The following is a 25,980-nucleotide window of genomic DNA, read 5'->3' as shown; positions in this document are numbered from 1 at the left end:
GCAGGCGGGGACTGTGGTCTGCTGCAGTGATTGATTAAAAATCTTTGTAAACACATCCGCCAGTTGGTAAGCACACGACTTTAGCAGCCTCCCTGGCACGTTGTCGGGCCCAGGTGCCTTGCTGATATCGATCTTCCTCAGTACCTGCAGTACCTGGTGCTGCTGGATAACAAGGGGCTGACTGTAAGGTGATGTTGGTGGCAGCAACAACGTGTCTTCAGCCTGTCCTCTTCCTTCCTCAAAGCGGGAGAAAAAGGCATTGAGCTGGTCCAGGAAAGCCACATCTGCGTCAAGGGGAGTGATGTGGCATTTTTTCTAATCCGTGATGTTTTGGATACCTTTCCACATGGAGCGTGCGTTGCCCTCTATGAAGTTGGCCTCTGTGCGCTTCCTGTAGTTTGCCTTGGCAGCCTTAATACCTCGGGTCAGGTCTGCTCTGGCCTGTCTGTATGAGTCTCTGTTCCCTGACCTCAGTGCCATGTCCCGAGCCTGGAGAAGTAATCTGGTCTTTTTACTAAACCAGGGTTTTTGGTTGGGGAAGACCTTCACCACCTTTTTAGTTGTTGCATTGTCCATAGAAAAAGAAATGTATGACAGGACTGAGTCAGTAAAATGCTCAATGTCTGTGTGCTCAAAAATGTCCCACTCTGTGTCCTCAAAGCAGTCTTGAAGAGACAGTTTGGTCTCTTCAGTCCAACACTGAATTGTTTTATTCAGCAGTTTAGACTTACAGATGAGTAGTTTGTAGGCTGGTGTCAGTATCAAAGAAAGGTGATCAGAGTGGCCCAGGTGGGGGGAGGGACGGGCTTTGTATGCCTCTGGAGAGCTAGTGTAAACCTGGTCTAATGTTTTGCTTTTCCTCGTCCTGATATCTACATTTTTGTAGAACCTGGGGAGCACAGTCTTTAAATTTGTGTGGTTAAAATCCCCAGCCACAATAAAAAAGCTATCTGGGTGTTTATTCTGCTGTCTGGTTATGCTGTCATACAGCTTGGACATCGCAATTTTAGCATTTGCACGCGGGTGTACATACACAGCGGCTACAAACACTCGGCCAATTTCTCTCGGCAAGTAATAGGGTCTGCATTTTAATAATAAAAACTCTAGGTCAGGGCAGCAGTGCTTCTCAATGACCGTAGTGTCCGTGCACCACTTGTTATGAACGTAGACACACACGCCCCCTCCCCTGGTCTTACCGGAGTTTGTTGTGCGGTCCGCCCGGGAGATTGTGCGACCTGCTAACTCCACAGCCTGGTCGGGAATATTTCCATGGAGCCACGTCTCCGTCATCACCAAGAGGCAGCTATCCATCGCGTTGTTGGTGTCGCGTAGTTTAATCTCGCCCATTTTATTAACCAGCGAGCGAACGTTTGCTAAAAGACACTAGGAACAGCCGGCTTGTGTAGTTGTTGGCGCTCTTTTTTCTTCTGGGCGAGAAGATTCTTATAAACAGACACGCAGAACACAGAACACTGTAAAAAAAAAAAAAAGCATGCAAAATTGGACTAAAAATTCCGTGAAACGGCGAGGCCGCGAAAGGTGAACCGCGTTATAGCGAAGGACCACTGTATTCTCTTTTCACGTCAATAATTCTTGACGTGGATATTTGCTCGCTCAATTAATAAGACACGCCTAATTTGTCAGATTTCTTTATTCTTAAGATGTATTTCTTTATTTATTTTATTGTGACAAACGAATGGAGAAGACAAAACCTGATTGCAGCACGGGCGAATTAAGGGAATGACAACACTACAGTTGTAATGATCAATTTCATAGTCTAAAACGATCACACCACATAAAGTTAAGCTCAGCGCTGCTCTGGCTGGAGAAAAAGGCGAGCAGTGCTTTCTTTGCAGTCAGTGCTGTGACCACGGATCGTGGTCGATGGACCAGCAATCCCGCAAAAGCGGGATTTGTATTGATTATTATGTAGTATAATCAGGAAAGTGTTATTTATGTAACATATGCATTGATTTGTATGATGGCACTATTTATCATGTTGATCAGTTTCATTTTTATGTGGATTCCAGCGCTGGTTCATTTTGGTATATAATTTACGCCACCTCTCGACATGGTGTATATTTTCAGCGCAGCGTACGCCAATGACCACATTGATAAATGCCAAGTAGCGCAGCCGTTTTGGCGTACACCCCATATACGCTCAAATATCGCTGTATGCAACGTTGATACATGAGGCCCAGTGACCCCAAGCACACTAGTAAATGAGCAAAATCTTGGTTCCAAACCAACAAAATTAATGCCTCGCAGATGTGAAGAAATCATGAAAAACTGTGGTTATACAACTAAATACTAGTTTAGATTCACAGGATTGCTAAAAAAGCAGTTTGAACATAATAGTTTTGAGTTTGTAGCGTGAACAGCAAATGCTACTATTATTGTGAACACCCCCTTTTCTACTTTTTTTTTTACTAATAGCCCAATTTCATAGCCTTAAGAGTGTGCATATCATGAATGCTTTGTCTTGTTGGACTCAAAACCTGGATTAATCTTTTTAGTCACATAGCACTACTATTATTCTGAACACTACTGTATATTTTGTGTCCAGATCTGCTGCAATCCAAAACTTGATTCCAAACTTGTCAGGTTTGGATGCTATGTACTGCAGAAAGGGACAACAAACCTTTGACGGAAATAACTGCTCATCCACAGTAACATGGTGCCCTGGACTGTAGGATGACACACACATTTGAACAAATTGCTGCCAGATGTCAGAAATTGCTGCAGATTTGTCTGTAAGCGTTCCTTGCAGGTGTTCTTGTTGTTGATGTGAAGGTACCGCTTTATTTCAAGAAAGCAGTTACATCAAAAATGTATCATCAAAAATGTTCAAATTGAGCTCCTGTGCAGAAGTAACTTGTGAAGACCAGTTGACATCATAAAAGAAATATAATCCACAATCCAAAAAATGCAGTTAAGTGAAGTCTAACTTCATGATGTGAACCTAAACATGATGTAGAATTTCTCAAAATTTGTCCCATAACAAAAAATTAAGAAAAAAAAATGAAAAGACCACTCAAAACAATCAATAAGCAACAAACTAATTGTTTAACGTTTTCCTTCTAAAGGAACAATTACTTAAAATTATCCAAGTCTGAAAGCTCTTTTATCATCATAACTTTCGCTTCCTCTGGCGTTCCATTTAATTTAATCCACACTTTATAGTTTCTACTCCAGGTTGCTTGTATTTTTTTCTGCTTTCGCAGGGCTCTTGCTTGTCTTGCTATCTCAGCATTTTTCTTTCTTTCTTTGTCTTTGTTTTCCTTTTCGTATGGCCAGTATACTAGCATAGTATATTACTATACTTTTTACCCTTGTCAGATCCCGCTTTTCAGATACACGGCACACGCTCACCCTCCGATGAGTGTGTTTGTGTAAAAACCAGCTCTCTGTCTCTGGGGTCCGACCTTCGTGTCTCCACGGGTATTACCCGGCAGGGCTGCACAAAGGCTGTTCAAGCTGGTGGCGAGGAGATTCGTCTCATCCTCAGACTCGGGCTGTTGAAGGTGTTCGTCCAGGAACACCTGCGTGAGGGCCTCCAAACACCAGTTTATGTCCTCGGTTTGCACCCCAACCTCTGCAGTGCGCTGTGGAGATGAATGTGGAACTGGTGGTAATGAAGGACCAATGGCCATGATCCGGCCATCGGCAAGATGAGCTGTGGAGAATCTTATTCCCGTAGGATACATCCACATTTTGGTAAACACGGGGCAATACATATATCCTTCTGGAGACACTATAGTGTCAGCTCGTATTTAATCAATCAAGAGAGAATGCCAGATCATGTCTGCCTCGATCTCAATTTTTAAGTATACGTCTGATGGTACCTGGGGCAGAAAAGAAGTATCCTTCCGTCCCACTATTCCCCGTGCCACTTGAACAGGGAAGTTGTTGCCATAACACGTCGGGCACCACAGAGTCGGTGTTATCTCCCAGAAGTAGAGCGCTTGTTCCAGGGTGGCTTGACAATGAATACATCTTATATCCCCCTGTAGTGTAAGAGGAAACATTAGTTTTTTAACTGTTGAGGTTGTTCCTCTCACACTTCCTAGGGGCAATTTTGGCCACTCTGGGTCAATGCTTGTGTGGAGTTGGTCTGGGCTTTTATATTCTTGACCATTTCCCCCAGGATTAGGACCTCCCGGGGATATTGATTCATCTCCACTTCCCTCTGGCTTGTGTTCCTCATGACTTTGTTCGGATTCGGCCTGGGAGTCTATCTTGCCTTCGTCTTCATTATCGAGGATCTGACTTCCACTCATATCTTCCATTATAGGATATTGTTCCTTAAGCATTCTTCCTAACCCTTTTAGCCGTTCTGCCATGGACTTAAACTCAGCATATACGGACGCTGATTTTGCTTTAACATCAACCAGGACCGTCTCTACTTCCAACAATCCAGCTGTCATTTTTACTACGGCGTCATAACTTTTCTCAGGGCTTATTAAGGTGGTGATTTGTCCTCTTTTCCACTCTTCTCCAAGAAGTTTGCACCACCATTCAAGCCACTCTCTGGTCCCCATCTTGTCCTTTGGGACGGGTGGGCTCCTCAAAACAGCCAGGATCTGCCCCTCCTTATGCTTACCTGGATAATATATCCCTAATGTGTGTATAGTTCCTGCCATATCTTCTTTGAAACATTCTTCATCAGTTTCCACACTTTGATCTATGACATATTTTTGAACTGTTTCTGCCCAAGTATCATATCCTCGTCCATACAATACCACTCTGTGTGGCCGAAAATCCACTTCTTTTCCCCCTTCATGTTTGGATTCAGGGTTTGCTACGGGTCCTGGCTCTCCTTCAGCCATATTTTCACTACTTGTTCTTAATACTAAACTTACTGTTTCGTAATGATTGTCCTCTCTTTATTCTCTCGGTTGCTGAGATTGTCGATTCCACCACTGTCGTCTCCTTGACTTCAGCTATGGTCCTTGTCGTCTTGAGTCGTCTGCCTCTCAAAGCCTCTCTTGGCGCCTTGAGTCAGGGATGAGTGACAGACTACTTGGCTATTCAGCGCTAATTCCAGAGGCTAATTCCAAATCAGCTGCTCCTTTTCCCACTTCTCCCCTCAGGAACCTCACGGGTTGATGATCCTATTCTCTCATGTAGATCACCATTTTACACGGTATACTCTCATACCTGCTTTCTTGACGATCCAATCCAGCAGGCTCCCTCACCTGCTTCCCTTCCTCGTTGTTTTGTGGCGATCCAGCAGGCTATCCCCGTCTGCTTCTCGTCCCAGTCCAGACGATCCAGCAGTGACACATCTGCTTCTCGTCCTTGATCCCAGCTCCCTGGGATACTTACTCCTGTTGACTTTACTTCGTCCTTCTGGTGGTCGCCTCCAAATTTTCACACCTCTGGAGGACAGATATGTTTCAAGCCATTACTGGACCTATACAGGCCATCAGCCGACACGCTCCACAACACTGTCTCCTTTGGTGATCCACTCAGGGGCTTTCCACCTGCCCAATGGCAAAGACTCTCCTTTGGCCAGGATTCTTCCTCTGACTACACTTCGTCAGGTCCCTGTTCGGGCGCCACGTGTCAGATCCCGCTTTTCAGATACACGGCACACGCTCACCCTCCGATGAGTGTGTTTGTGTAAAAACCAGCTCTCCGTCTCTGGGGTCCGACCTTCGTGTCTCCACGGGTATTACCCGGCAGGGCTGCACAAAGGCTGTTCAAGCTGGTGGCGAGGAGATTTATCTAGCTGCTCACTGCCTCCATCCGGACGTCCACCCCGCTGAAGCTGATCTCGCACCCTGGTCGAATAGCCTTCTCAGGAACCAGGATACGAACCGGCCACGCCCGTAAACGGCAGCTCTCCTCTTATGGATCAGGGCTCTTGGAATGTTGCTAGATTTTGAATTTAGTGACTCGTACAGCAAGTCCCCAGGATGTGTTATTTTCATTAAAAAACCAGACTAACCTTTTAGAGCCTTTTTGATGTTGTACACCCAATAAACTTTAACTTTTACACCTTAAGAAGCATCAATAATCCAATGTCCGAGCCTTAACACTTTAACTGCATGCTTGGAAATTTATTGCAGGTTTTGCAAGTGCCAATAACATAATCAACATAGATTATATGGTGATAATTTCACAACAGTAATTCAAGTATAATTAGAATAATGATTGGCAGAGATTTTTGTTTTTAATTCAATAATTCTGACTGATCTTACTTTGACTGGGACTGGATTGACTTCTTAACAATTTTTTCTAGGAGTGAGGGAAGGAGGTTTTTGAGGTTAGGGTCCCCAGCTCGATGAACTTGATTTCCTCTTCATCAGCTATTAATCGTTAGCTGACCACGATCCTTGTGTGATGTTGTAATCCTTCAGGAAGTTAATCCACATAAGAATTTATTCCGTCTTCAATCAACCAAAAGTTGATCTAATCCATTCTGGTATGCGGTGATGTTCCTTGAGAGAGAAATCGTTGAACATTCCGCACTCAGACTTAAGGCCAGTGGTTACTCTCCGTTGTTCAGCTACTCCGTGACTGGATGGCCTGAGTGGGAGTTGAAATCTCTCTCAAATGAACTTTTATGGCTCCAGTCCTCTCACTCCACGATTCCAATTGCTGCTCACAAGATGGTCAAGTCTTGTGATCTCCTCGTAGCAGGGGAGTAGTGGCAACAGCACCTCTCCCTGGAAGAATAACCCCGTTTTCTGGTGTTTCACAGGTTATATATGTGCTTGACTCTTGTTGTCCTCAGATGATCTTGGTTACCATGGGGACACTGTTGACTCAAAACCTCCTTCCTTCTCCTTCTACTTTACTGGAAATCCCCGCAGCCCCTACCAGTAACTTATTTCTCAAGTTCCTCTTTTCTGTTAACACTTCAGCTTTTCCGAGAATTCATTCTTTTAAATCATTTCTTTAGAATCACATCAATCATATTCAATCATTTCATTACAACTCTCTTTCACATAAAAACAATTCATATGATCATATACATTTTCATTCCTTATTATTCATTTAATTTTTACCAACATCTTAATCATTTGATCAGTTGTTTAACATCAGTTTTTCTTGCCCTGTTTGCAACATCTTCTTCACTTCCTCTTTTTCTCTGACTCTGCACTCTTTATGAAAAACAACTCATATAATCATTCATTTCACTTATTTGTAACATACTTTTTCTAATACTTTTTCTAATCAACTCTTAATTTTAATACATTAATACTTCATTTGATCATACTTGTCATGTTAGAATCATTCTTAGACATATTCCATCGTCTTCACCACCGAGTTCATTCCATGGGCCTCCCCATTTGCAATGGAAAAGTCCGGTATGACCTCACTTACTCCTGGAAGGTATCAAAAACTGTGCAGTTTAATCCAACAGCATGTATATTAATTCCATGGCTCGTATTATATTCCAAGATGAAAACAAGCTGAAAGCAAGCTTAAAGTCATCTTTCCTGACAACCTTTTAAATTAATTTTATTAGGAAGCGGAGCCGGCTGCGGCCTCAACTTCATCTAAATTCTGGGTCTTTTAGTGAAGCTTAGGGCTAGTGGCCGGCGATCACCTTGTTGTTTAATGCTGACGAATTATACTGTATTTGTTGTCTTTCTGATGCCTGATTCTATTTTTTCTCTCTGTCTGAGTTGCGTTTCCATCCAGAGATGGGTGTTGTGCCCGTTTTTGTAACCCTCCTGTTCTGTGCATCGGCAACATTTCATGTATATTCATTTTGTAAATTGTTTTGTCACTTGTGTCTGTAGCATGGCCCACGCAGAGGGTCACCCCTTTGAGTCTGGTCTGCTTGAGGTTTCTTCCTCAAATGATCAGAGGGAGTTTTTCCTTACCACTGTCACCTGTGTGCTTGCTCTTGGGGTTAGTAAGGTTAGATCTTACTTGTGTGAAGTGCCTTGAGGCAACTTTGTTGTGATTTGGCGCTGTATAAATGAAATTAAATGCAAATGAAGTGAAAGTAGGGTCCTAGTAAAGTTCTCCTGGGTGGAATGAGGGCCTCTTGTTGAGAAAAGTGTAGGAACACGGACCCACAACAGGGGGCGCAAATGAACGGACAATGGAATAAGCCAAATATAACAATTTAATGTTGTGAATGTGCACAACAGAGCAACAGACAACACAATTGAGATCACCAGTCAAATAAGTTACGATGGTGTGTGAGCAGGCTCGAGGATAGGAGACGCCTGTCCAGAAAAGAGCCGGATCCCACACGCCTTCCACTCCACCGGACCTGAAGCAATCCTGGAGCCGCCAAGCACTGGGTCTGCAGGTGGCCACTGCCTCCGGCTGTCAGATCGGGTACTGCTGGCAGAAAGAACAGACAGGTGATGGTGGGTGTATGAACACCCAGCAAACAGTTCAACATGAAGGTGAAAGCACCTCCACCTCTCAATCACGGAGTTTGTACAGATCCTGCAGTAACAATTAACAGTCTGCAAACTCAATGCTGTCAGTACGTACAGAAGTAAAAACGTTACTACTGTATAAATCAAAGGCTGAGACGTTTACTTAACGGTAGACGATTTCTCGGCAGTGAGGTGAAGATGCTGCCTGGCTCTTATGGAGGTGTGGATGATGATGATGAGTGACAGCTGGTGTTGTAGATGAGTGACAGCTGCCACTCCCGGTGCTCCGGCGCCCTCACGTGCCTGAAGCCCGCACTTCAGGCAGGGCGCCCTCTGGTGGTGGGCCAGCAGTACCTCCTCTTCAGCGGCCCACACAACACCTCTGTTACACATACTGAACTGTAAGACAGTCTAGTGAGAAGAGGTTGGACTCTTAGTCTCATAAAATGCATCCTAATATCATGATGCTCCTGTGCCGTCCTGGTCAATGAAGCGCCATCAACCACTAAAAGCGTGACTGCTGATCAATAATTTTCCTGTACAATACGAGGTCTGTGAGAAAAGTATCGTACCTTTTTATTTTTTTCAAAACTATATGGATTTGATTCATATGTTTTTACGTCAGCCAAGCTTGAACCTTCGTGCGCATGCGTGAGTTTTTCCACGCCTGTCGGTTGTGTCATTTGCCTGTGGGCAGGCTTTGAGTGAGCACTGCTCCACCCCTCTCGTCGTTGTTTCATTGCGAGGAAATGGCGGAATGATTTGGGCTTTTTTTCCATCAGAATTTTTTCAGAAACTGTTAGAGACAGGCAGCTGGAAACCATTCGAAAAATTTATCTGGCTTTCGGTGAAAATTTTACGGGCCTCACAGAGAATAAGGAGTGTTACTACAACTTTAAGGACGGCCCACAATGGCGCACGGCTCGCCGCACTCCGAGCCGCCATCGAGAGGCAGAAACCACCACATCATTTCTAAACAGATCGCTGTGTAGAGCCGGGACCGTCGTGTTTATCACAAGAGCTGAACATCAGCCATTTTCCGGAAGATTTCACTTTTAATAAGAGATTTTGTAATGGAAAGCCGCACGGAGGCTTCGCGCGTCACGACCGATTCGCTGATGAAGCGAGACAAAGGAACACCTCCATTTCAGAGTGTTAAAGGACAAGTTGGGACATGCCTATCTCGGCTTTCCAGTGCTTACCAGTCGAGTGAGTATAAGAGAAATTGTGGAGAGCTGGGCATGTCCCAACTTGTCCTTTAACAGTCCGAAACGGAGGTGTTCCTTTGTCTTGCTTCATCAGCGAATCGGTCTTGATGCGCGAAGCCTCCGCGCGGTTTTCCATGACAAAATCTCTTGTTAAAAGTGAAATCTGCCGGAAAATGGCTGATGTCCAGCTCTTGTGATAACCAGAGAAATTGCACACGACGGTCCCAGCTCCACACAGCGATCCGTTTAGAAATGATGTGGTGGTTTCTGCCTCTCGATGGCGACTCGGAGCGCGCGAGCCGTGCGCCATTGTGGGCCGTCCTTAAAGCTGTAGTAACACTCCTTATTCTCTGTGAAGCCCGTAAAATTTTCACCGAAAGCCAGATAAATTTTTTGAATGGTTTCCAGCTGCCTGTCTCTAACAGTTTCTGAAAAAATTCTGATGGAAAAAAAGCCCAAATCATTCTGCCATTTCCTCGCAATGAAACAACAACAAGAGGGGTGGACCAGTGCTCACTCAAAGCCTGCCCACAGGCGAATGACTCAACCAACAGGCGTGGAAAAACTCACGCATGCGCACGAAGGTTCAAGCTTGGCTGAAATAAAAACATATGAATCAAATCCATATATTTTTTGCATAAAATAAAAAGGTCGGATACTTTTCTCACAGACCTCGTACCCATTCACCAAATAATCGTTGATCACATCCTCTTTCAAAAAGCCCTTTACTTGCGCCAACAACGCATTTATAACTCGTAATCTGGAGGTTGTCAAATGCCCTGATCAGTTTTTGAACTGTTGATGCGAACATCGGAAAACAGCAGGGGGTAGCAATATCTGTGTTTGATGTCACCAAGGTGACGTGAGAGTGAGGATGTGCCCTTTTCCAGATGTCCAAAACATTTTCAGGTGTGTGTTCTTGTGCTTGCACCTAACTGTCCATTTCTACTTTTTTTCTTTGAAGCTGCTGGCCAACATCCTAATCTACATTTGTACGATCATTGTGGGCGTCATGTCTTACTACATGGCTGACCGGAAGCATCGTAAAGCCTTTCTGGAGGCCAGACAGTCGCTGGAGGTCAAGCTCAACTTGGAAGAGCAGAGCCAGCAACAGGTGAGCGGGATATCACCACAAAATAACTATGGATGTGGACACATAAGAATGTGGCTTCACTGACTGTTTACATTCAGAGTCAGAAAGGCTGTATGTCATCCTTCTGTCATTGTTATGTGACTCAGGACTCTTTATCAACCCATATTATTAATCAGTACAGACTTAAAAATTGTAAGCAAAGCTTTATCAGTGCACGCGCACGCACGCACACACACACACACACACACACACACACACACACACACACACACACACACACACACACAGCACATGAAGCCTCCAGGTCTCTTTGGGATTGCAAAATTCCAGCTTTTTCAGACACTTTCTTGTTTTCTTTTGTGACAAAGGATTCTGTGTATGAAAACGTAGACCAGAAACCTAAATCTAATACAACCCCAATTCCAATGAAGTTGGGACGTTGTGTAAAATGTAAATAAAAACAGAATACAATGATTTGCAAATCCTGTTTAACCTATATTCAACTGAATTCAATTCAATATTCAAACCACTGTTTACCACTGTGTTACATCACCTTTCCTTCTAACAACACTCAATAAGCATTTGGGAACTGAGGACACTAATTGTTGAAGCTTTGTAGGTGGAATTCTTCAGTTGTTCAATAGTCCGGGGTCTCTGTTGTTGTATTTTTCGCTTCATAATGCGCCACACATTTTCAATGGGTGACAGGTCTGGACTGCAGGCAGGCCAGTCTAGTACCTGCACTCTTTTACTATGAAGCCACGCTGTTGTAAGACGTGCAGAATGTGGCTTGGCATTGTCTTGCTGAAATAAACAGGGACGTCCCTGAAAAAGACGTTGCTTGGATGGCAGCATGTGTTGCTCCAAAGCCTGGATGTACCTGAGACACGCATTATCCCCTGTTTACAATGGGGTACTCAGGTCAAAGCAGTTTCAGTCTTTTGTTCATGGTAATGAGTCATTCACGTCATCAGCAGAGTTGTCAAGGGAGCCATCAGGAGAGGGACAGCTGCCCTGTCATTAGGAGGGTGCTAACTAGAGCACAATAGGTGCTAATTAGAGCTATTGTTTAGTCACCAGCCTATAGCAGTCTGCCTCTCGGTAGGAGGGGTCTGGTTAGGTTTAAAACTCCAGCTTTTGTGACTTCTTGATTATTCTTCTCTACAAGCATCAAGACAGAAGTCAGACCACCAGAGCAAGAATTTTAGCTGAGGAAGCGTCTGCGATTTGAAGCGAAACGTCCTCGCGTCAAGCAACCCAGTCCACTCGAAGATTCAAGGTTCTCTACTATGGAAACCACCTGGACAACTGAGAGCCTACACAGAAACATTTTTCTGGCCAGTTGATATTTGTGTTATTGTTCTTTTTTCCCATTTTGCACTTTTTGCTGCCTCATTTCCAGTCTTTTACTATATCATGCTGCTGTTTTTCAGCAATAAACTGCACTAAATTTGTAGTTAAAGAATTGTGTCCTGTCAAGTAGAGATGCACCGATCCACAATGTTTCACTTCCGATCTGATCCCGATACCTGAATTTGGATATATTTCTCTGTCTGCCTGTCTGTCTGTCTCTCTCTCTCTCTGTCTCTCCCTCTCTCTCCGTTGGTCTCTCTCTCTCTCTCTCTGTCTGTCTCTCGCTCTCTCTCCGTCTGTCTCTCTCTCTCTCTGTCTGTCTCTCGCTCGCTGTCTCTGTCTCTCTCAGTCTGTGTCTCTCTCAGTCTGTCTCTCTCTCTGTCTGTCTCTCCCTCTCTCTCTGTCTGTCTCTCTCTCTCTCTCTGTCTGTCTCTCGCTCTCTCTCCATCTGTCTCTCTCTCTCTCCGTCTCTCTCTCTCTGTCTCTCTCTCTCTCTCTCTCCGTCTGTCTCTCTCTCTCTCTCTCAGTCTGTCTGTCTGTGGTGCATGCTGGGAGTTTGGACGGGAGTGAGGATTGCAGGTGAGAGTGTGATGCAGTTCAGGTGAGGTGGCGTTTTTTCTTCCTTTTCGGTGTTTCTGTTCATTTTTGGTTTGTTTGTTAGTTGTTTTTTATTGTTTTGACTGGTTTGTGTGTTTTTTGCAGCAGGGTTTGGCACGGATGGCTTCTGGGCCGCAGCCGGCCCCTCTCGCTCTGTCACGGGGTGAGGGTGGTCCTGGACCCAGCTGTGTCTGTGGAGGATGTCCTCCTGGCTGTGGGCGAACGGGTCGGACATGAGAACTTAACATTTGCATCCAGGATGCACAGAGCCGTGGTGGTTTTTCTGTCGGAGGAGGGTTTCTCTGCTCAGCTTGTTGAAAGTGGGGTTTATCCGTGAACTAAAATCATTATTTTCGGGATTCCTCTGTTTGTTTCAAACGAGGCTCTCAGTCGGGAGCTGCGGAGGTTTGGAAAGTTTGCCACCAGTTTTAAGAACATCGGACTGGGCTGTAAGAGCGAGAAACTTCGCCACGTTCAGTCCTTCCGTCGTCAGGTGTTTATGTTCCTGAACTGTCCGACCCAGACTCTGGACGTGTCCTTCAGAGTCAAACATGAAGACTTTTTTTAAATGGTTTATGCCAGTTCAGGAAGCATGAAGTGTTTTGAATGTGGGGACGTTGGTCACAAACGTCTTGCGTGTCCGCACAAACGCAATGTTTCTGGGGCGTCGGTGTCGGCGGCCCCAGGTCCGGTTCCGGGGCCTTCGGGCCTCGAGACCCGGGGACCCGGTGTCGGGGTCTGGTCCAGGGGAGGGGCCCAGCGTGCAGGAGGAGGTTGTTTCTGCACAGCAGGGTGTCTCTGAGCCTGAAGCTCTCAATGCAACTGCTGATCAGCCGACGACTGAACATTCTGGGTTGACTGATGCTGTGGTGACTGACGGTTCTATGGTCGGTCCGGTTGATGTTTCTGTCTCTCCTTCTGTGGTCGATGCTGCAGGTGAGTCCTCGGTCACTGCTGGACAGGGTGAACGGGCTGAGGGGGAGACACCGGGTCCAACGGACCCCATACCCCCACTGAGTCAAAGCATTAATGATGACAGCATGGATTATGATTGGGACTCCAGCATGTCAGTTCCTTCTCTCACAGCAGTGATCTGTACACACTGCAGGACATCAGCAGTTTTCTGGATGATTCATTTGGTAAATCAGTGAAAGTTGTAGATTATTTTCCTGATACGGAGAAATTTATGAAACCTGTTAAAGTGTTGAGGAGGCTCGTTGGTCTGGACCTGCTGGATGAGAAGAAGCGGTACAGACACATCACGGAAACACATCACGGCTTTGGGGAAGCAATCTCTGTCCAAGCAGGGGCGAGGTCGCAGGGGTCGTTAATCCACCAGATAGAGTATGGGTGTGTCTCACCAGGTGTTCTGTCTTCTCTGTCTTTCTCTCTGTTCTCTCCTCACTCAGTCCACATGCAGTATTTGAAGGTGGGCTCTTTGAACATGAACAGTGGCAGGGACGGCCGGAGGAGGGCTTTGGTCTCTGAGCTCTTTGAGTAGGAGGGGTTGCATGTGTTGTTCCTGCAGGAGACTTACTCTGACACAGATAATGAAGTGGACTGGGCTCAGTGGTGAAGGGGACCTTTTTATCATAGTCATGGCTCCAACATTAGTGCTGGAGTGGCGGTTTTGTTTTCGCCTCGACTTGATGTCACTGTTTTATCCACCACTGAGATTGTTCAGGGTCGGGTTCCGTTGGTCAGGGCTCAGGTCGAGGGGTTGACCATGGTGTTTACAAATATTTACGCACACAATGAGGGTTCCGAGCGGGTGGGGTTATTCAAACAGGTTAGGGACATTTTAGTTCAGCAAGATCCTGGTGACTGTTTGGTGTTGGGGGGTTGACTTCAGCTGCACTGTGGACATGTGCAAAAAATTATGTGGGCTTCATAGATAATTGGCAAAGCTTCTGGGGAAAACCTGGTCTTGTTAGGAGAGACGGCATCCATCCCACTTTGGATGGAGCAGCTCTCATTTCTAGAAATCTGGCCAATTTTATTAAACCCTCCAAACCGTGACTATCCAGGGTTGGGACCAGGAAGCAGAGTTGTAGTCTTACATACCTCTCTGCAGCTTCTCTCCCCCTGCCATCCCCCCAATACCCCATCCCCGTAGAGACGGTGCCTGCTCCCAGACCACCAATAACCAATAAAAATCTATTTAAGCATAAAAATTCAAAAAGAAAAAATAATATAGCACCTTCAACTGCACCACAGACTAAAACAGTTAAATGTGGTTTATTAAACATTAGGTCTGTCTCTTCTAAGTCCCTGTTAGTAAATTATATAATAATTGATCAACGTATTGATTTATTCTGCCTTACAGAAACCTGGTTACAGCAGGATGATTATGTTAGTTTAAATGAGTCAACACCCACGAGTCACAGTAACTGTCAGAATGCTCGAAGCACGGGTCGAGGAGGAGGAGCAGCAGCAATCTTCCACTCCAGCTTATTAATTAATCCAAAACCCAAACAGAGCTTTAATTCATTTGAAAGCTTGACCCTTAGTCTTGTCCATCCAAATTGGAAGTCCCAAAAACCAGTTTTATTTGTTGTTATCTATCGTCCACCTGGTCGTTACTGTGAGTTTCTCTGTGAATTTTCAGACCTTTTGTCTGACTTAGTGCTTAGCTCAGATAAGATAATTATAGTGGGCGATTTTAACATCCACATTGATGCTGAGAATGACAGCCTCAACACTGCATTTAATCTATTATTAGACTCAATTGGATTCGCTCAAAATGTAAATGAGTCCACCCACCACTTTAACCATACTTTAGATCTTGTTCTGACTTATGATATGGAAATTGAAGACTTAACAGTATTCCCTGAAAACCCCCTTCTGTCTGATCATTTCTTAATAACATTTACATTTACTTTAATGGACTACCCAGCAGTGGGGAATAAGTTTCATTACAGTAGAAGTCTTTCAGAAAACGCTGTAACTAGGTTTAAGGATATGATTCCTTCTTTGTTATGTTCTCCAATGCCATATACCAACACATTGCAGAGTAGCTACCTAAACTCTGTGAGTGAGATAGATTATCTCTTCAATAGTTTTACATCATCACTAAGCACAACTTTGGATGCTGTAGCTCCTCTGAAAAAGAGAGCCTTAAATCAGAAGTGCCTGACTCCATGGTATAACTCACAAACTCGCAGCTTAAAGCAGATAACCCGTAAGCTGGAGAGGAAATGGCGTCTCACTAATTTAGAAGATCTTCACTTAGCCTGGAAAAAGAGTCTGTTGCTCTATAAAAAAGCCCTCTGTAAAGCTAGGACATCTTACTACTCATCACTAATTGAAGAAAATAAGAACAACCCCAGGTTTCTTTTCAGCACTGTAGCCAGGCTGACAAAGAGTCAGAGCTCTATTGAGCCGAGTATTCCTTTAACTTTAACTAGAAATGACTTCATGACTTTCTTTGCTAATAAAATTTTAACTATTAGAGAAAAAAATACTCATAACCATCCCAAAGACATTTCGCTATCTTTGGCTGCTTTCAGTAATGCTGGTATTTGGTTAGACTCTTTCTCTCCGATTGTTCTGTCTGAGTTATTTTCATTAGTTACTTCCTCCAAACCATCAACATGTCTATTAGACCGCATTCCTACCAGGCTGCTCAAGGAAGCCCTACCATTAATTAATGCTTCGATCTTAAATATGATCAATCTGTCTTTATTAGTTGGCTATGTACCACAGGCTTTTAAGGTGGCAGTAATTAAACCATTTCTTAAAAAGCCATCACTTGATCCAGCTATCTTAGCAAATTATAGGCCAATCTCCAACCTTCCTTTTCTCTCAAAAATTCTTGAAAGGGTAGTTGTAAAATAGCTAACTGATCATCTGCAGATGAATTGTCTATTTGAAGAGTTTCAGTCAGGTTTTAGAATTCATCATAGTACAGAAACAGCATTAGTGAAGGTTACAAATGATCTTCTTATGGCCTCAGACAGTGGACTCATCTCTGTGCTTGTCCTGTTAGACCTCAGTGCTGCTTTTGATACTGTTGACCATAAAATTTTATTACAGAGATTAGAGCACGCCATAGGTATTAAAGGGCACTGCGCTGCGGTGGTTTGAATCATATTTATCTAATAGATTACAATTTGTTCATGTAAATGGGGAGTTTTCTTCACAGACAAAGGTTAATTATGGAGTTCCACAAGGTTCTGTGCTAGGACCAATTTTATTCACTTTATACATGCTTCCCTTAGGCAGTATTATTAGAAAGCATTGCTTAAATTTTCATTGTTACGCAGATGATACCCAGCTTTATCTATCCATGAAGCCAGAGGACACACACCAATTAGTTAAACTGCAGGAATGTCTTAATCAAATCAAATCAATTTTATTTATATAGCGCCAAATCACAACAAACACTTTCCCCAAGGCGCTTTATATTGTAATGCAAGGCCATACAATAATTACGGAAAAACCCCAACGGTCAAAACGAGCCCCTGTGAGCAAGCACTTGGCAAAATTGGGAAGGAAAAACTCCCTTTTAACAGGAAGAAACCTCCAGCAGAACCAGGCTCAGGGAGGGGCAGTCTTCTGCTGGGACTGGTTGGAGCTGAGGGAGAGAACCAGGAAAAAGACATGCTGTGGAGGGGAGTAGAGATCTATCACTAATGATTAAATGCAGAGTGGTGCATACAGAGCAAAAAGAGAAAGAAACACTCAGTGCATCATGGGAACCCCCCAGCAGTCTAAGTCTATAGCAGCATAACTAAGGGATGGTTCAGGGTCACCTGATCCAGCCCTAACTATAAGCTTTAGCAAAAAGGAAAGTTTTAAGCCTAATCTTAAAAGTAGAGAGGGTGTCTGTCTCCCTGATCTGAATTGGGAGCTGGTTCCACAGGAGAGAAACCTGAAAGCTGAAGGCTCTGCCTCCCATTCTACTCTTACAAACCCTAGGAGCTACAAGTAAGCCTGCAGTCTGAGAGCGAAGCGCTCTATTGGGGTGATATGGTACTATGAGGTCCCTAAGATAAGATGGGACCTGATTATTCAAAACCTTATAAGTAAGAAGAAGAATTTTAAATTCTATTCTGGAATTAGCAGGAAGCCAATGAAGAGAGGCCAATATGGGTGAGATATGCTCTCTCCTTCTAGTCCCTGTCAGTACTCTAGCTGCAGCATTTTGAATTAACTGAAGGCTTTTCAGGGAACTTTTAGGACAACCTGATAATAATGAATTACAATAGTCCAGCCTAGAGGAAATAAATGCATGAATTAGTTTTTCAGCATCACTCTGAGACAAGACCTTTCTAATTTTAGAGATATTGCGCAAATGCAAAAAAGCAGTCCTACATATTTGCTTAATATGCGCATTGAAGGACATATCCTGATCAAAAATGACTCCAAGATTTCTCACAGTATTACTAGAGGTCAGGGTAATGCCATCCAGAGTAAGGATCTGCTTAGACACCATGTTTGGCGGCGTCAAAGTGGTCAGAGTTTTTTGGTGATGCCTTGTTCCTGTGGGGTGCTGGCGATGCCTGTACAAACCCCCGGTCGACAAACGCATGGGGGACCTCCTGTGGAGGATTGTACACGGGCTTCTGGCTACAAACGGGTATCCGGCGCACCTGGATCCAGGGGTTGATGGGGTTTGTCCTTTTTGTCCACTTAGGGAAACTGTTCACCATGTTTTTGCACAGTGTCACCGGTTGTCAGGGCTGTTTGGGTTGTTGGGGAGGTGGCTTTGTGGGTTTGGGTTGTTGTTCATTATGGACTTTTTATTTTTTGTCTTAAATATCGCGCGCAATCGAGGAGGTTGCATGTTTTAATTAACTTGCTTTGTGGACTCGCCAAGTTGGCCATTTTGAAGGCTCGGATAAACTGTGTTTTAGCTCAGGGGTCAGTGGACCATGAGTTTATGCTGCAGGGACTCTTGGCAGCCTGGATCAGAGTGGACTTCCAGTTTTATGCTCTTACTGATAACATGGACACCTTCAGAGACACATGGTGCATAAATGATGTTCTCTTGTCTATGCAAAATGGGAGTTTGGCGCTTTATTTCTGATGCCTGTCAAAAAAAAAACAACGATGGAAGTGATGTAACTCAGTTGTTGTGAATAAAGCTGTGTTTTAAAATTCAAAAATTCTCTCTGTCTGTCTCTCGCTTGCTCTCTTTCTCTCTCTTTTTCTCTCTCCCTCCGTCTCTCTTTCTTCCTCTCTCGCTGTTTAAGTGCTGCGCAAACTTCAAACTTTTTGGAAACACGAAGCCTTTCAACTGTAAAATAAATGCATCATCATCGACGCTCACACACAAGATTTTAATGGAGACTTTTCTCTTTCAGTGGACAGAATCTCTGTTCGCTGTCCTCCTCGGCTGCACACTGAGCTGGTGTTTTACAGCCTCGGGACAGTGAAGCAGCTAACTTTTTAGCACATATTTTCAGCAACAATTCAGTTAATTTTTTGGAAAATCTGTGCTCGACGAACAGACAATTTGAACCCGAGAGCCTGGCAGAAATTTGCTACTCCCCGCTGCTAGAACACTGCGGAACACTGTCAAACAGCCCGGCTTCAGAAAAATCCCTCCTCCTCCCGCTCGGCAGTAAACAAGCAGAGAGCAAGCAACAGCAGTTGAGAGGATTCACAGTGGCTCTTCTCTGGTATCGGAAAATGTCGCGGGTTGGATCGGTATTTACCTATATGTGAATTACGTCAGTATCGGAACCGGGATCGGATCAGTCTCATCCCAACTGTCAAGCCATGGAACCATTTAAAGTGATTTTTTTAAGCTATGTTTCTGGAGGTGCTGAGTTTGTTTGTTGTTGTTGTTTTAAGCACTGAATTCTTCAAAAGACACATTAGAAAATGTGCTGTGCCACCTGTTGATGCATAGAACACGGAGGTCTGATTGAACCTGGCCCAGTAAAGATACATTCAACCTGATTCATTAAAGTGTTCCTCCTCTGGCTTTGTGTGCGAGGTGGAGCGAGCAGCTAGTGTTCTCTGCCAGCGTGATCACTGCAGAGCACTGTGAATATTTTAAACGTGCACAAACACACTGCTTAGCTTTTAATACCATCATTAACAGTGCGCCTCAGTCTCCATGGACTTTCTCTTCACGTCTGTTCTGCCACTCACACACACACTGTGTGCAGGGGCGGAGTCAGACCATTCAAGGGTGGCTAAGCCCCACACACAACCTCTTAAAGGTCCATTTATGAAGACATTTTTTTGTGCAACATCATCATCATAATAATAATAATAAATATAGCTGAAAGCAGGGCTTGTCAGGGTTTGTTTGCACATTTGACCTGCACTGCTCTGGTCACTCAGATGACCTGTCTGTGTGTATCTGTGTGATAATTTCTCTTCACTAGTCTGCAGCTGCCTGTGAAGCATGCTTCTGCAGCTGGACCAGTCAGCTGTGAGGTCCTCCCAGGAATTGGTGTTGATATCAGCGCCTTGATGTCTCTCTTGCACAAATCCTCATAACACAGTTGCGGACTGCCAATTCATCTCTGTCCTACGGCAAGTTCTCCGTAGAGGATGTCTTTTGGGATTCAGCCATCATCCATGCGGCATACATGACCTAGCCAGCGCAGCCGATATTGTCTCAGTAGGGTGTATATGCTGGGGGAGGCCAGCACAAGATAGGACGTTAGTATTGGTCACCTTGTCTTGCCAGGAGATAGCGAGTATGCACTGGAGACATCTGAGGTGGAAGGTGTTGAGCTGCCTCACTGGTTCGTGCTGAGGGCTCAGGCATTGTCCGCTGCCATCTTCATCTTCACGGTTAGCTTGGGGTTTGTCCACACTCTTGATGTGAGGCGAGCGAGTGTTAAAGGAAACCTGCATTGGAAAAAAATGGTCAGATTTTTTGAACAAAAAATGACTTACATTTACACATGAGATCCTTCTGAATGTAGTAAAGTAAATCTGCAAGCCCAGATCTGTCATTCAACGGAGAAATCTTCATTTGAAAATGACAAATTTACAGCTAACATTTAGCCCTCCGCAAATTGTCCCTCTCATCATGGACACTGCCGAGACGTCACAGACAGGACCCTCTCCCAGCATGCACTGCGCCAATTGTAATTAGTGGATTTACGTCAGTTTGCATCGCTTACCTTTTTGTCTTATACGGAAGGATCGACGGTTTTTTAAAACTTCATATTGTCTTGCGGTACGTTTGGTGAGTATACATTTATTTTTATTTTTGCCTGAAAATTATTTTGGGGGACTTTTTCATACGCCCGTTTGATTGAGTGGTGTCGCAATGAAAATCTACTGTCTTTCGCCTCCGGTACCATCGCGGGATATGGAGGCGAGACCCGCAAAGAATCCCAGTCATTAAAAATATATAAACCTCTCTCAGCGTCCATGGAGCTCTGGGGCTCCGATTGCCGAGACGTGCGGGGCTGTGGATTTTGCCGCAAGAAGTCTGTCCTTGTAGCAACAGGTGTACCGGCCGCTTCGCATTAAGACAGCGAGCGTAATCTCAGGACTTGTGCCAAGTGTGCTGCAGCTCCATTCAGTAGACAGACAGGTGATGCCGGTGTTGTGCGCTGAATCTGGCACAACACCGGCCGCAAAGCAGACACGGGCGGTGTGAGTGGCCCGCGTCGGCGATTAACGAGCTCGTTAACGAGCCCGCAGACTTAATAAGCGCAGCGGAGGCAGAGAGCGGGAGAGGAATAATGGCGCCCGCTGTCGATGTCGTTGCTGATCTGAGCACACAGATCTGTATCTCACATTCATTGCAGCTTACTTTTGGATGTTGAAACCAGGACGTGTATAAGTAACATTACTAACAGATAAAATCAATTTCAATGCGAGATCGGACTGAAGGCAGGAGCGCGTCGTCTTGTCCCTGACGTCATGGAAATGATACGGATGCACAAACTGTTTTCACAGAGGGCTAAATTTTAGCTGCAAATTTGTCATTTTTAAACGAAGATTTCTCCGATGAATTACAAATTTGGGATTACAGATTTACTTTACTGCATTCACAAGGGTCTTATAAATATATATCAGCTATTTCTTTCTGAAATCTGACCACATTTATTTCAATGCAGGTCTACTTTAAGGCTGCCTTTCCGATTCTGTTGTCGATCTCAACATTGAGAATGAGGTTATCAGTGATGGTGGAACCGAGGTACGTCATGGTCGTCGATGGTGATGATGACTGATGGTGCCGGTATGTCTTGGCCTAGGATGCTTGTCTTCTTCAGATTGATGGTCAGACTGAAGTCTTTACAGGGCTGGGAGAAGCGACCCATCAGCAGCTGCGGTTGAATGTGAGTTGCAACTGTGAGTTGTAAATAAATGTTCTACTCCTAGTAAAAACACACAATGTAAAATATTTTTAAATTTGGATAAATTCTGGCAGGTCCACATCGGCCATGAATATCTGAAATAATAGCAATGTTTAAAACTTGGAATAGGTGATTATAAACTACTGCAAACACTAACGCTTGGATTTTCCCAGAATTTTAAGTGGTTAATAGTGGTCAGTCTTCTGCATCATTTCCCAGAAATATATTTTTTCTAAAATTATTGCTGTAATACAGTATGTGGTCATGTACTACATTGTCCATTGACAGAAGATAACAAAATGGCAAAAGCAGCTAAAAAGCAAGGAATACTCGTGAAGCTGCTGATATATGGTCTTGGAGCCGGCATAACAGAGAAGTCACATTTGTGTGCTTAATCTACAGTTCATGGTGGAACACTTGTGCTAAAGCTGTGGATGCTACTTGGAATGACTTGTTGGTTCAAAAAATCCTTGCAGTACAAGACAGTCAATCCAACTGTATCAAAGAGTGCCATAACAGGTTTAAGTGGATTCATGACTTTTACCGAATGTTCATACTGCCATGAACACTGCCATCTACTGGCCAGTAGATGGCAGCACTTAACAAACAGAATTTTCTGTTTTCAAATTGCCTTTTTCTTTACAAATGAAAAAACTGACATATTTACAAATACAGATTTATTTGTAAAACCCACTACACATTTCAGTAAGTTGTGTGTGCAGCCAATCACTCATGTCAGGAAACTAATTTACCCATAACGCATTGCGGCATGTGTCTAAATGCTAAAACCTTCAAAATTAGTGCATTACTTTAAAACTAAAACATATAGCTGATATTTTCACTTTATGAAATGACAGACGTGATGTTAACTTAAATAACCTGTCCGGAATTAGTTTGTTTAAAATTTTAACCATAAGTCAAAACTGTATGCCTGTGAATGACTTGGATGATATGCCGGCAAGTCTGTATGGTGTGAAGAGAAATTGTCTTTTTTTCTCTTCTTCTTCCTTTCTCTCAGGTAGCCAGCTCTCCTCTGCCTGCAGAGGATAGAGCTGTACCTCTCATAGCTGTCTGTCTGTTACAAATCATGTAACAGGCTGGCACTAAAGCCTATGTTTTCAGACTTCACAAATGTTTTTAACTGTTAAGCTTTATTCACTATGTCCACAAAAATATGTTAGCTGTCTAAAAATTATCTGATCTAAATTTATTGGACACTAATTGGTCCGCTGGTGGTTTTCAAAGTTATCTGAAAAGCTAATCCGCTAATGAAAGCATTAACTTTGATAATTAGAGGTTAGTGGATTAGCGGAACTGTGCCCACCACTGGAAGCATGGTGGTGGCAGTGTTGTGTGGGCCGCATCATGGCAGAACAACAGGCAGCATATACTGATGATGTTCCCCAAGTTTAATGTCAAAAGAGTAATTCCTTCATGAGCTCATTTAGTGAATTAGGCCACACCCACTCTTATTTGGCAGCCAATAATAGCAAAATGGAAAGAAAAATCTATACGCTAAGTTTTGTGGTCCACACATGGTAGGTGCCATATTTTATGAAGATTAAACAAAAATTCTAGGAGGAGTAGTGAAATCAAAAAAATATTCAAGACGATAGAAAAACAATATGAGACCTGTGTCATGTTCCAGCATTTTCCTCGCCTTCTTTGCCTGCCTCTTTGGATATGTTTGCTCAGTATGTCTGAATATGGACGTTGCCTCATCGGTTCCACTGCTTGATCGCCTCTGCCTTACTGATGAGTTCAGACAACTTTATTGATCCCAAAAAAGGGCAATTACATTTACACTCCAATTACATCAGACAAGATACAGCAATTAATCCACAATTATTACTTGTTTCCCGTAATAATGGCACACATCAAAATTAAAGACAACGCATATACGAGTATATTTGACATTATGTGCACTGAACTTGAAGCAGTCTGTCATCCGAATTGAGGCAAAGTGGATGAAGGCCGCAGCAGGATGGGCCCGTGCCGCCCAGCTTGGGGGTTGAAGGCTGCAGCAGTAAAAACCGCGCTGCCTTCGAGGTGGCAAGGAGGAAGCCAGGGTGAGGGGAGTGGAGAGACACGGGGGGGGGGGGGTAATAGGGATGGAGGGAGGGAGACATGCGTTGTGTGCAGATGATGGGTCACCTGAGGATTCTTGTTGAAGAGAAAACTAATAATGTGTCCTTTTTGAGGAAGTAAAGCATGATATACAGCAGTGTGGTAATAACATCTTGAAGTATATGAAGTAGTAACTTTTCTTGGCGTCTGTAAGTCATTTCTTGTCTGTCCTCAGTTGTCGTGGTAATTTTGCTGGCTGTGTGTATAACTGCACAGAAAAAACATGGTCACAAGAACAGGCTTCAAAGTATTACCACAGGAAATATTTCCAGTGGTAAGACATTGAATACTTTAACAATCCAATGTTCAGAAGTAGAAAAACTGAGGAGGTTTTCCTGTGACATTTGTCATGTTTGTAAATGCAGGTTGACTTAACATTTAAACAGAAAGTTCCACAAATGCCATAATGATGACAACAAAGCTTGTGTTTAGAATCATTATGATTCTTTTCAGGTATTTCAGCCTATTTGTGAACAAACACAAATTCAATTGAGTTTTTATCTTTACGCTTCAGTGTGAGCTGTGACTGATATATGGATTGTTTCTGCTGCACAGGAACGTTTGCTGCTGTCCATCCTTCCCAGACACATAGCTGACGAGATGCTCCATGACATGAAAAAAGAGCCCAGTCAGAAAGAGATGCAACAGTTCAACACCATGTACATGTACAGGCATGAAAATGTCAGGTAACACTTATTAATTTTCCTTGTTAAGCTTCTGTACTGCTGCATGTTTGACTTACAGTTGTGCTCAAACGTTTACATACCCTGACAGAATGTTTGCCTTTTTTGGCCATTTTTAAGACAATATGAATGACAACACAAAAACTTTTTTTCACTTATAGTTAGTGGTTGAGTGAAGCCATTTATTGTCAAACAACTGTGTTTCCTCTTTTTAAGTCAAAATGATCCAAAGTTTACATCCCCCTGTTCTTAATGCCATGTATTGCCCCCTTTAACATCACTGACATCTTGGAGTCTTTTGTGGTTGTTGTGGACGAGGCTCTCTGTTGGTAAAACTGCCACTGAATATGTCTTGACTTTATTTACATTAATTACAAAGAAATACAAACAGTATGGCACTTTATGGTAAATCTGCATGGAGTAGACAGTTCTCAAAAACTGAGTGACTGTGCAAGAAGGAGAAGAGTGAGGAAAGCCACCAAAACACCCAGACAACCCAGGAGAAGTTATGGGCTTATGTGGCTGTGATTGGAGAAATTGTGCACAGTGCAAACTTTGCATTTTGCATCATGACTCTTAGCTTCATAGTGGAGTAGAGAAGAGAAGGATTTTCTTTCACCAAAACAGATCAAATCCAGGTTTGCATCTCAGATGTACCTTCTGGCAATTTGTAGCTAAACTTTCAGGTCTTCTTTTTAAGAAAACCCTCCTCTATACCACTTCATCATGAAGATGGATAACTGAACAACTGTATCTTCTCACTGCTGCCATCTACATTTGGGAGTAAAATTAAACACAAGCTGTTTATTAAATGCTACTGTATAAACAAAGGTCTCGGGCTTTAGGGTCCTGGTACCTCCTGTCTTACTGTGTGGTTGTGAGACTTGAACAGTGACCTAAAATGAAAACTGGATTTCTTTAGTTTTTGGCCTCTTCTGAGGATCCTTGGGTAGTACTGAATTGACTGAGTCTATCACGGACCAGACTGTGAACCCCCTCACAGAAACAGAACAAAAATGAGTGGTTAGCAGCATTTATTTGTAGACCAGAGAACACTAACTTTGGTCTTGAAGAAGCTCAGGTCAATTACACTGTAGTATTGGTATTTAGTCTGGAGTTAGCAGAGTCCAGAAAAGCATAATGTTAATCAGTGAAGCATTCAGTAAGTCAGTTTCACAGAAGTAGTCCAACAGTTATTACGATATCCCTTAGGTGTTCAGCAAACTGAGAGGTTAAATTACTCAGCAGAGGTCAATAATACTGGATCAATAAGAATACTCATGA

At 43.6% G+C, this 25,980-nt stretch overlaps 1 protein-coding gene across 1 annotated transcript in view; it reads left to right on the top strand.

The window, feature by feature from the left end:
- adcy3a (adenylate cyclase 3a) overlaps window positions 1–25,980 on the top strand; it is a 359,639-nt gene that overhangs the window by 21,202 nt on the left and 312,457 nt on the right. The window contains exons 2-3 of the mRNA XM_034173754.1: window positions 10,527–10,676; window positions 24,569–24,699. Of these exons, the coding sequence (XP_034029645.1) occupies window positions 10,527–10,676; window positions 24,569–24,699 (281 nt within the window). The remainder of the gene's footprint in view (window positions 1–10,526; window positions 10,677–24,568; window positions 24,700–25,980) is intronic.

The sequence above is a fragment of the Thalassophryne amazonica genome, chromosome 7 (genome assembly GCF_902500255.1).
Source record: "Thalassophryne amazonica chromosome 7, fThaAma1.1, whole genome shotgun sequence".
Lineage (NCBI taxonomy): Eukaryota > Metazoa > Chordata > Actinopteri > Batrachoidiformes > Batrachoididae > Thalassophryne > Thalassophryne amazonica.
Note: the sequence above shows the minus strand (reverse complement) of the source record. Positions and strands in the feature narration are given on the sequence as shown.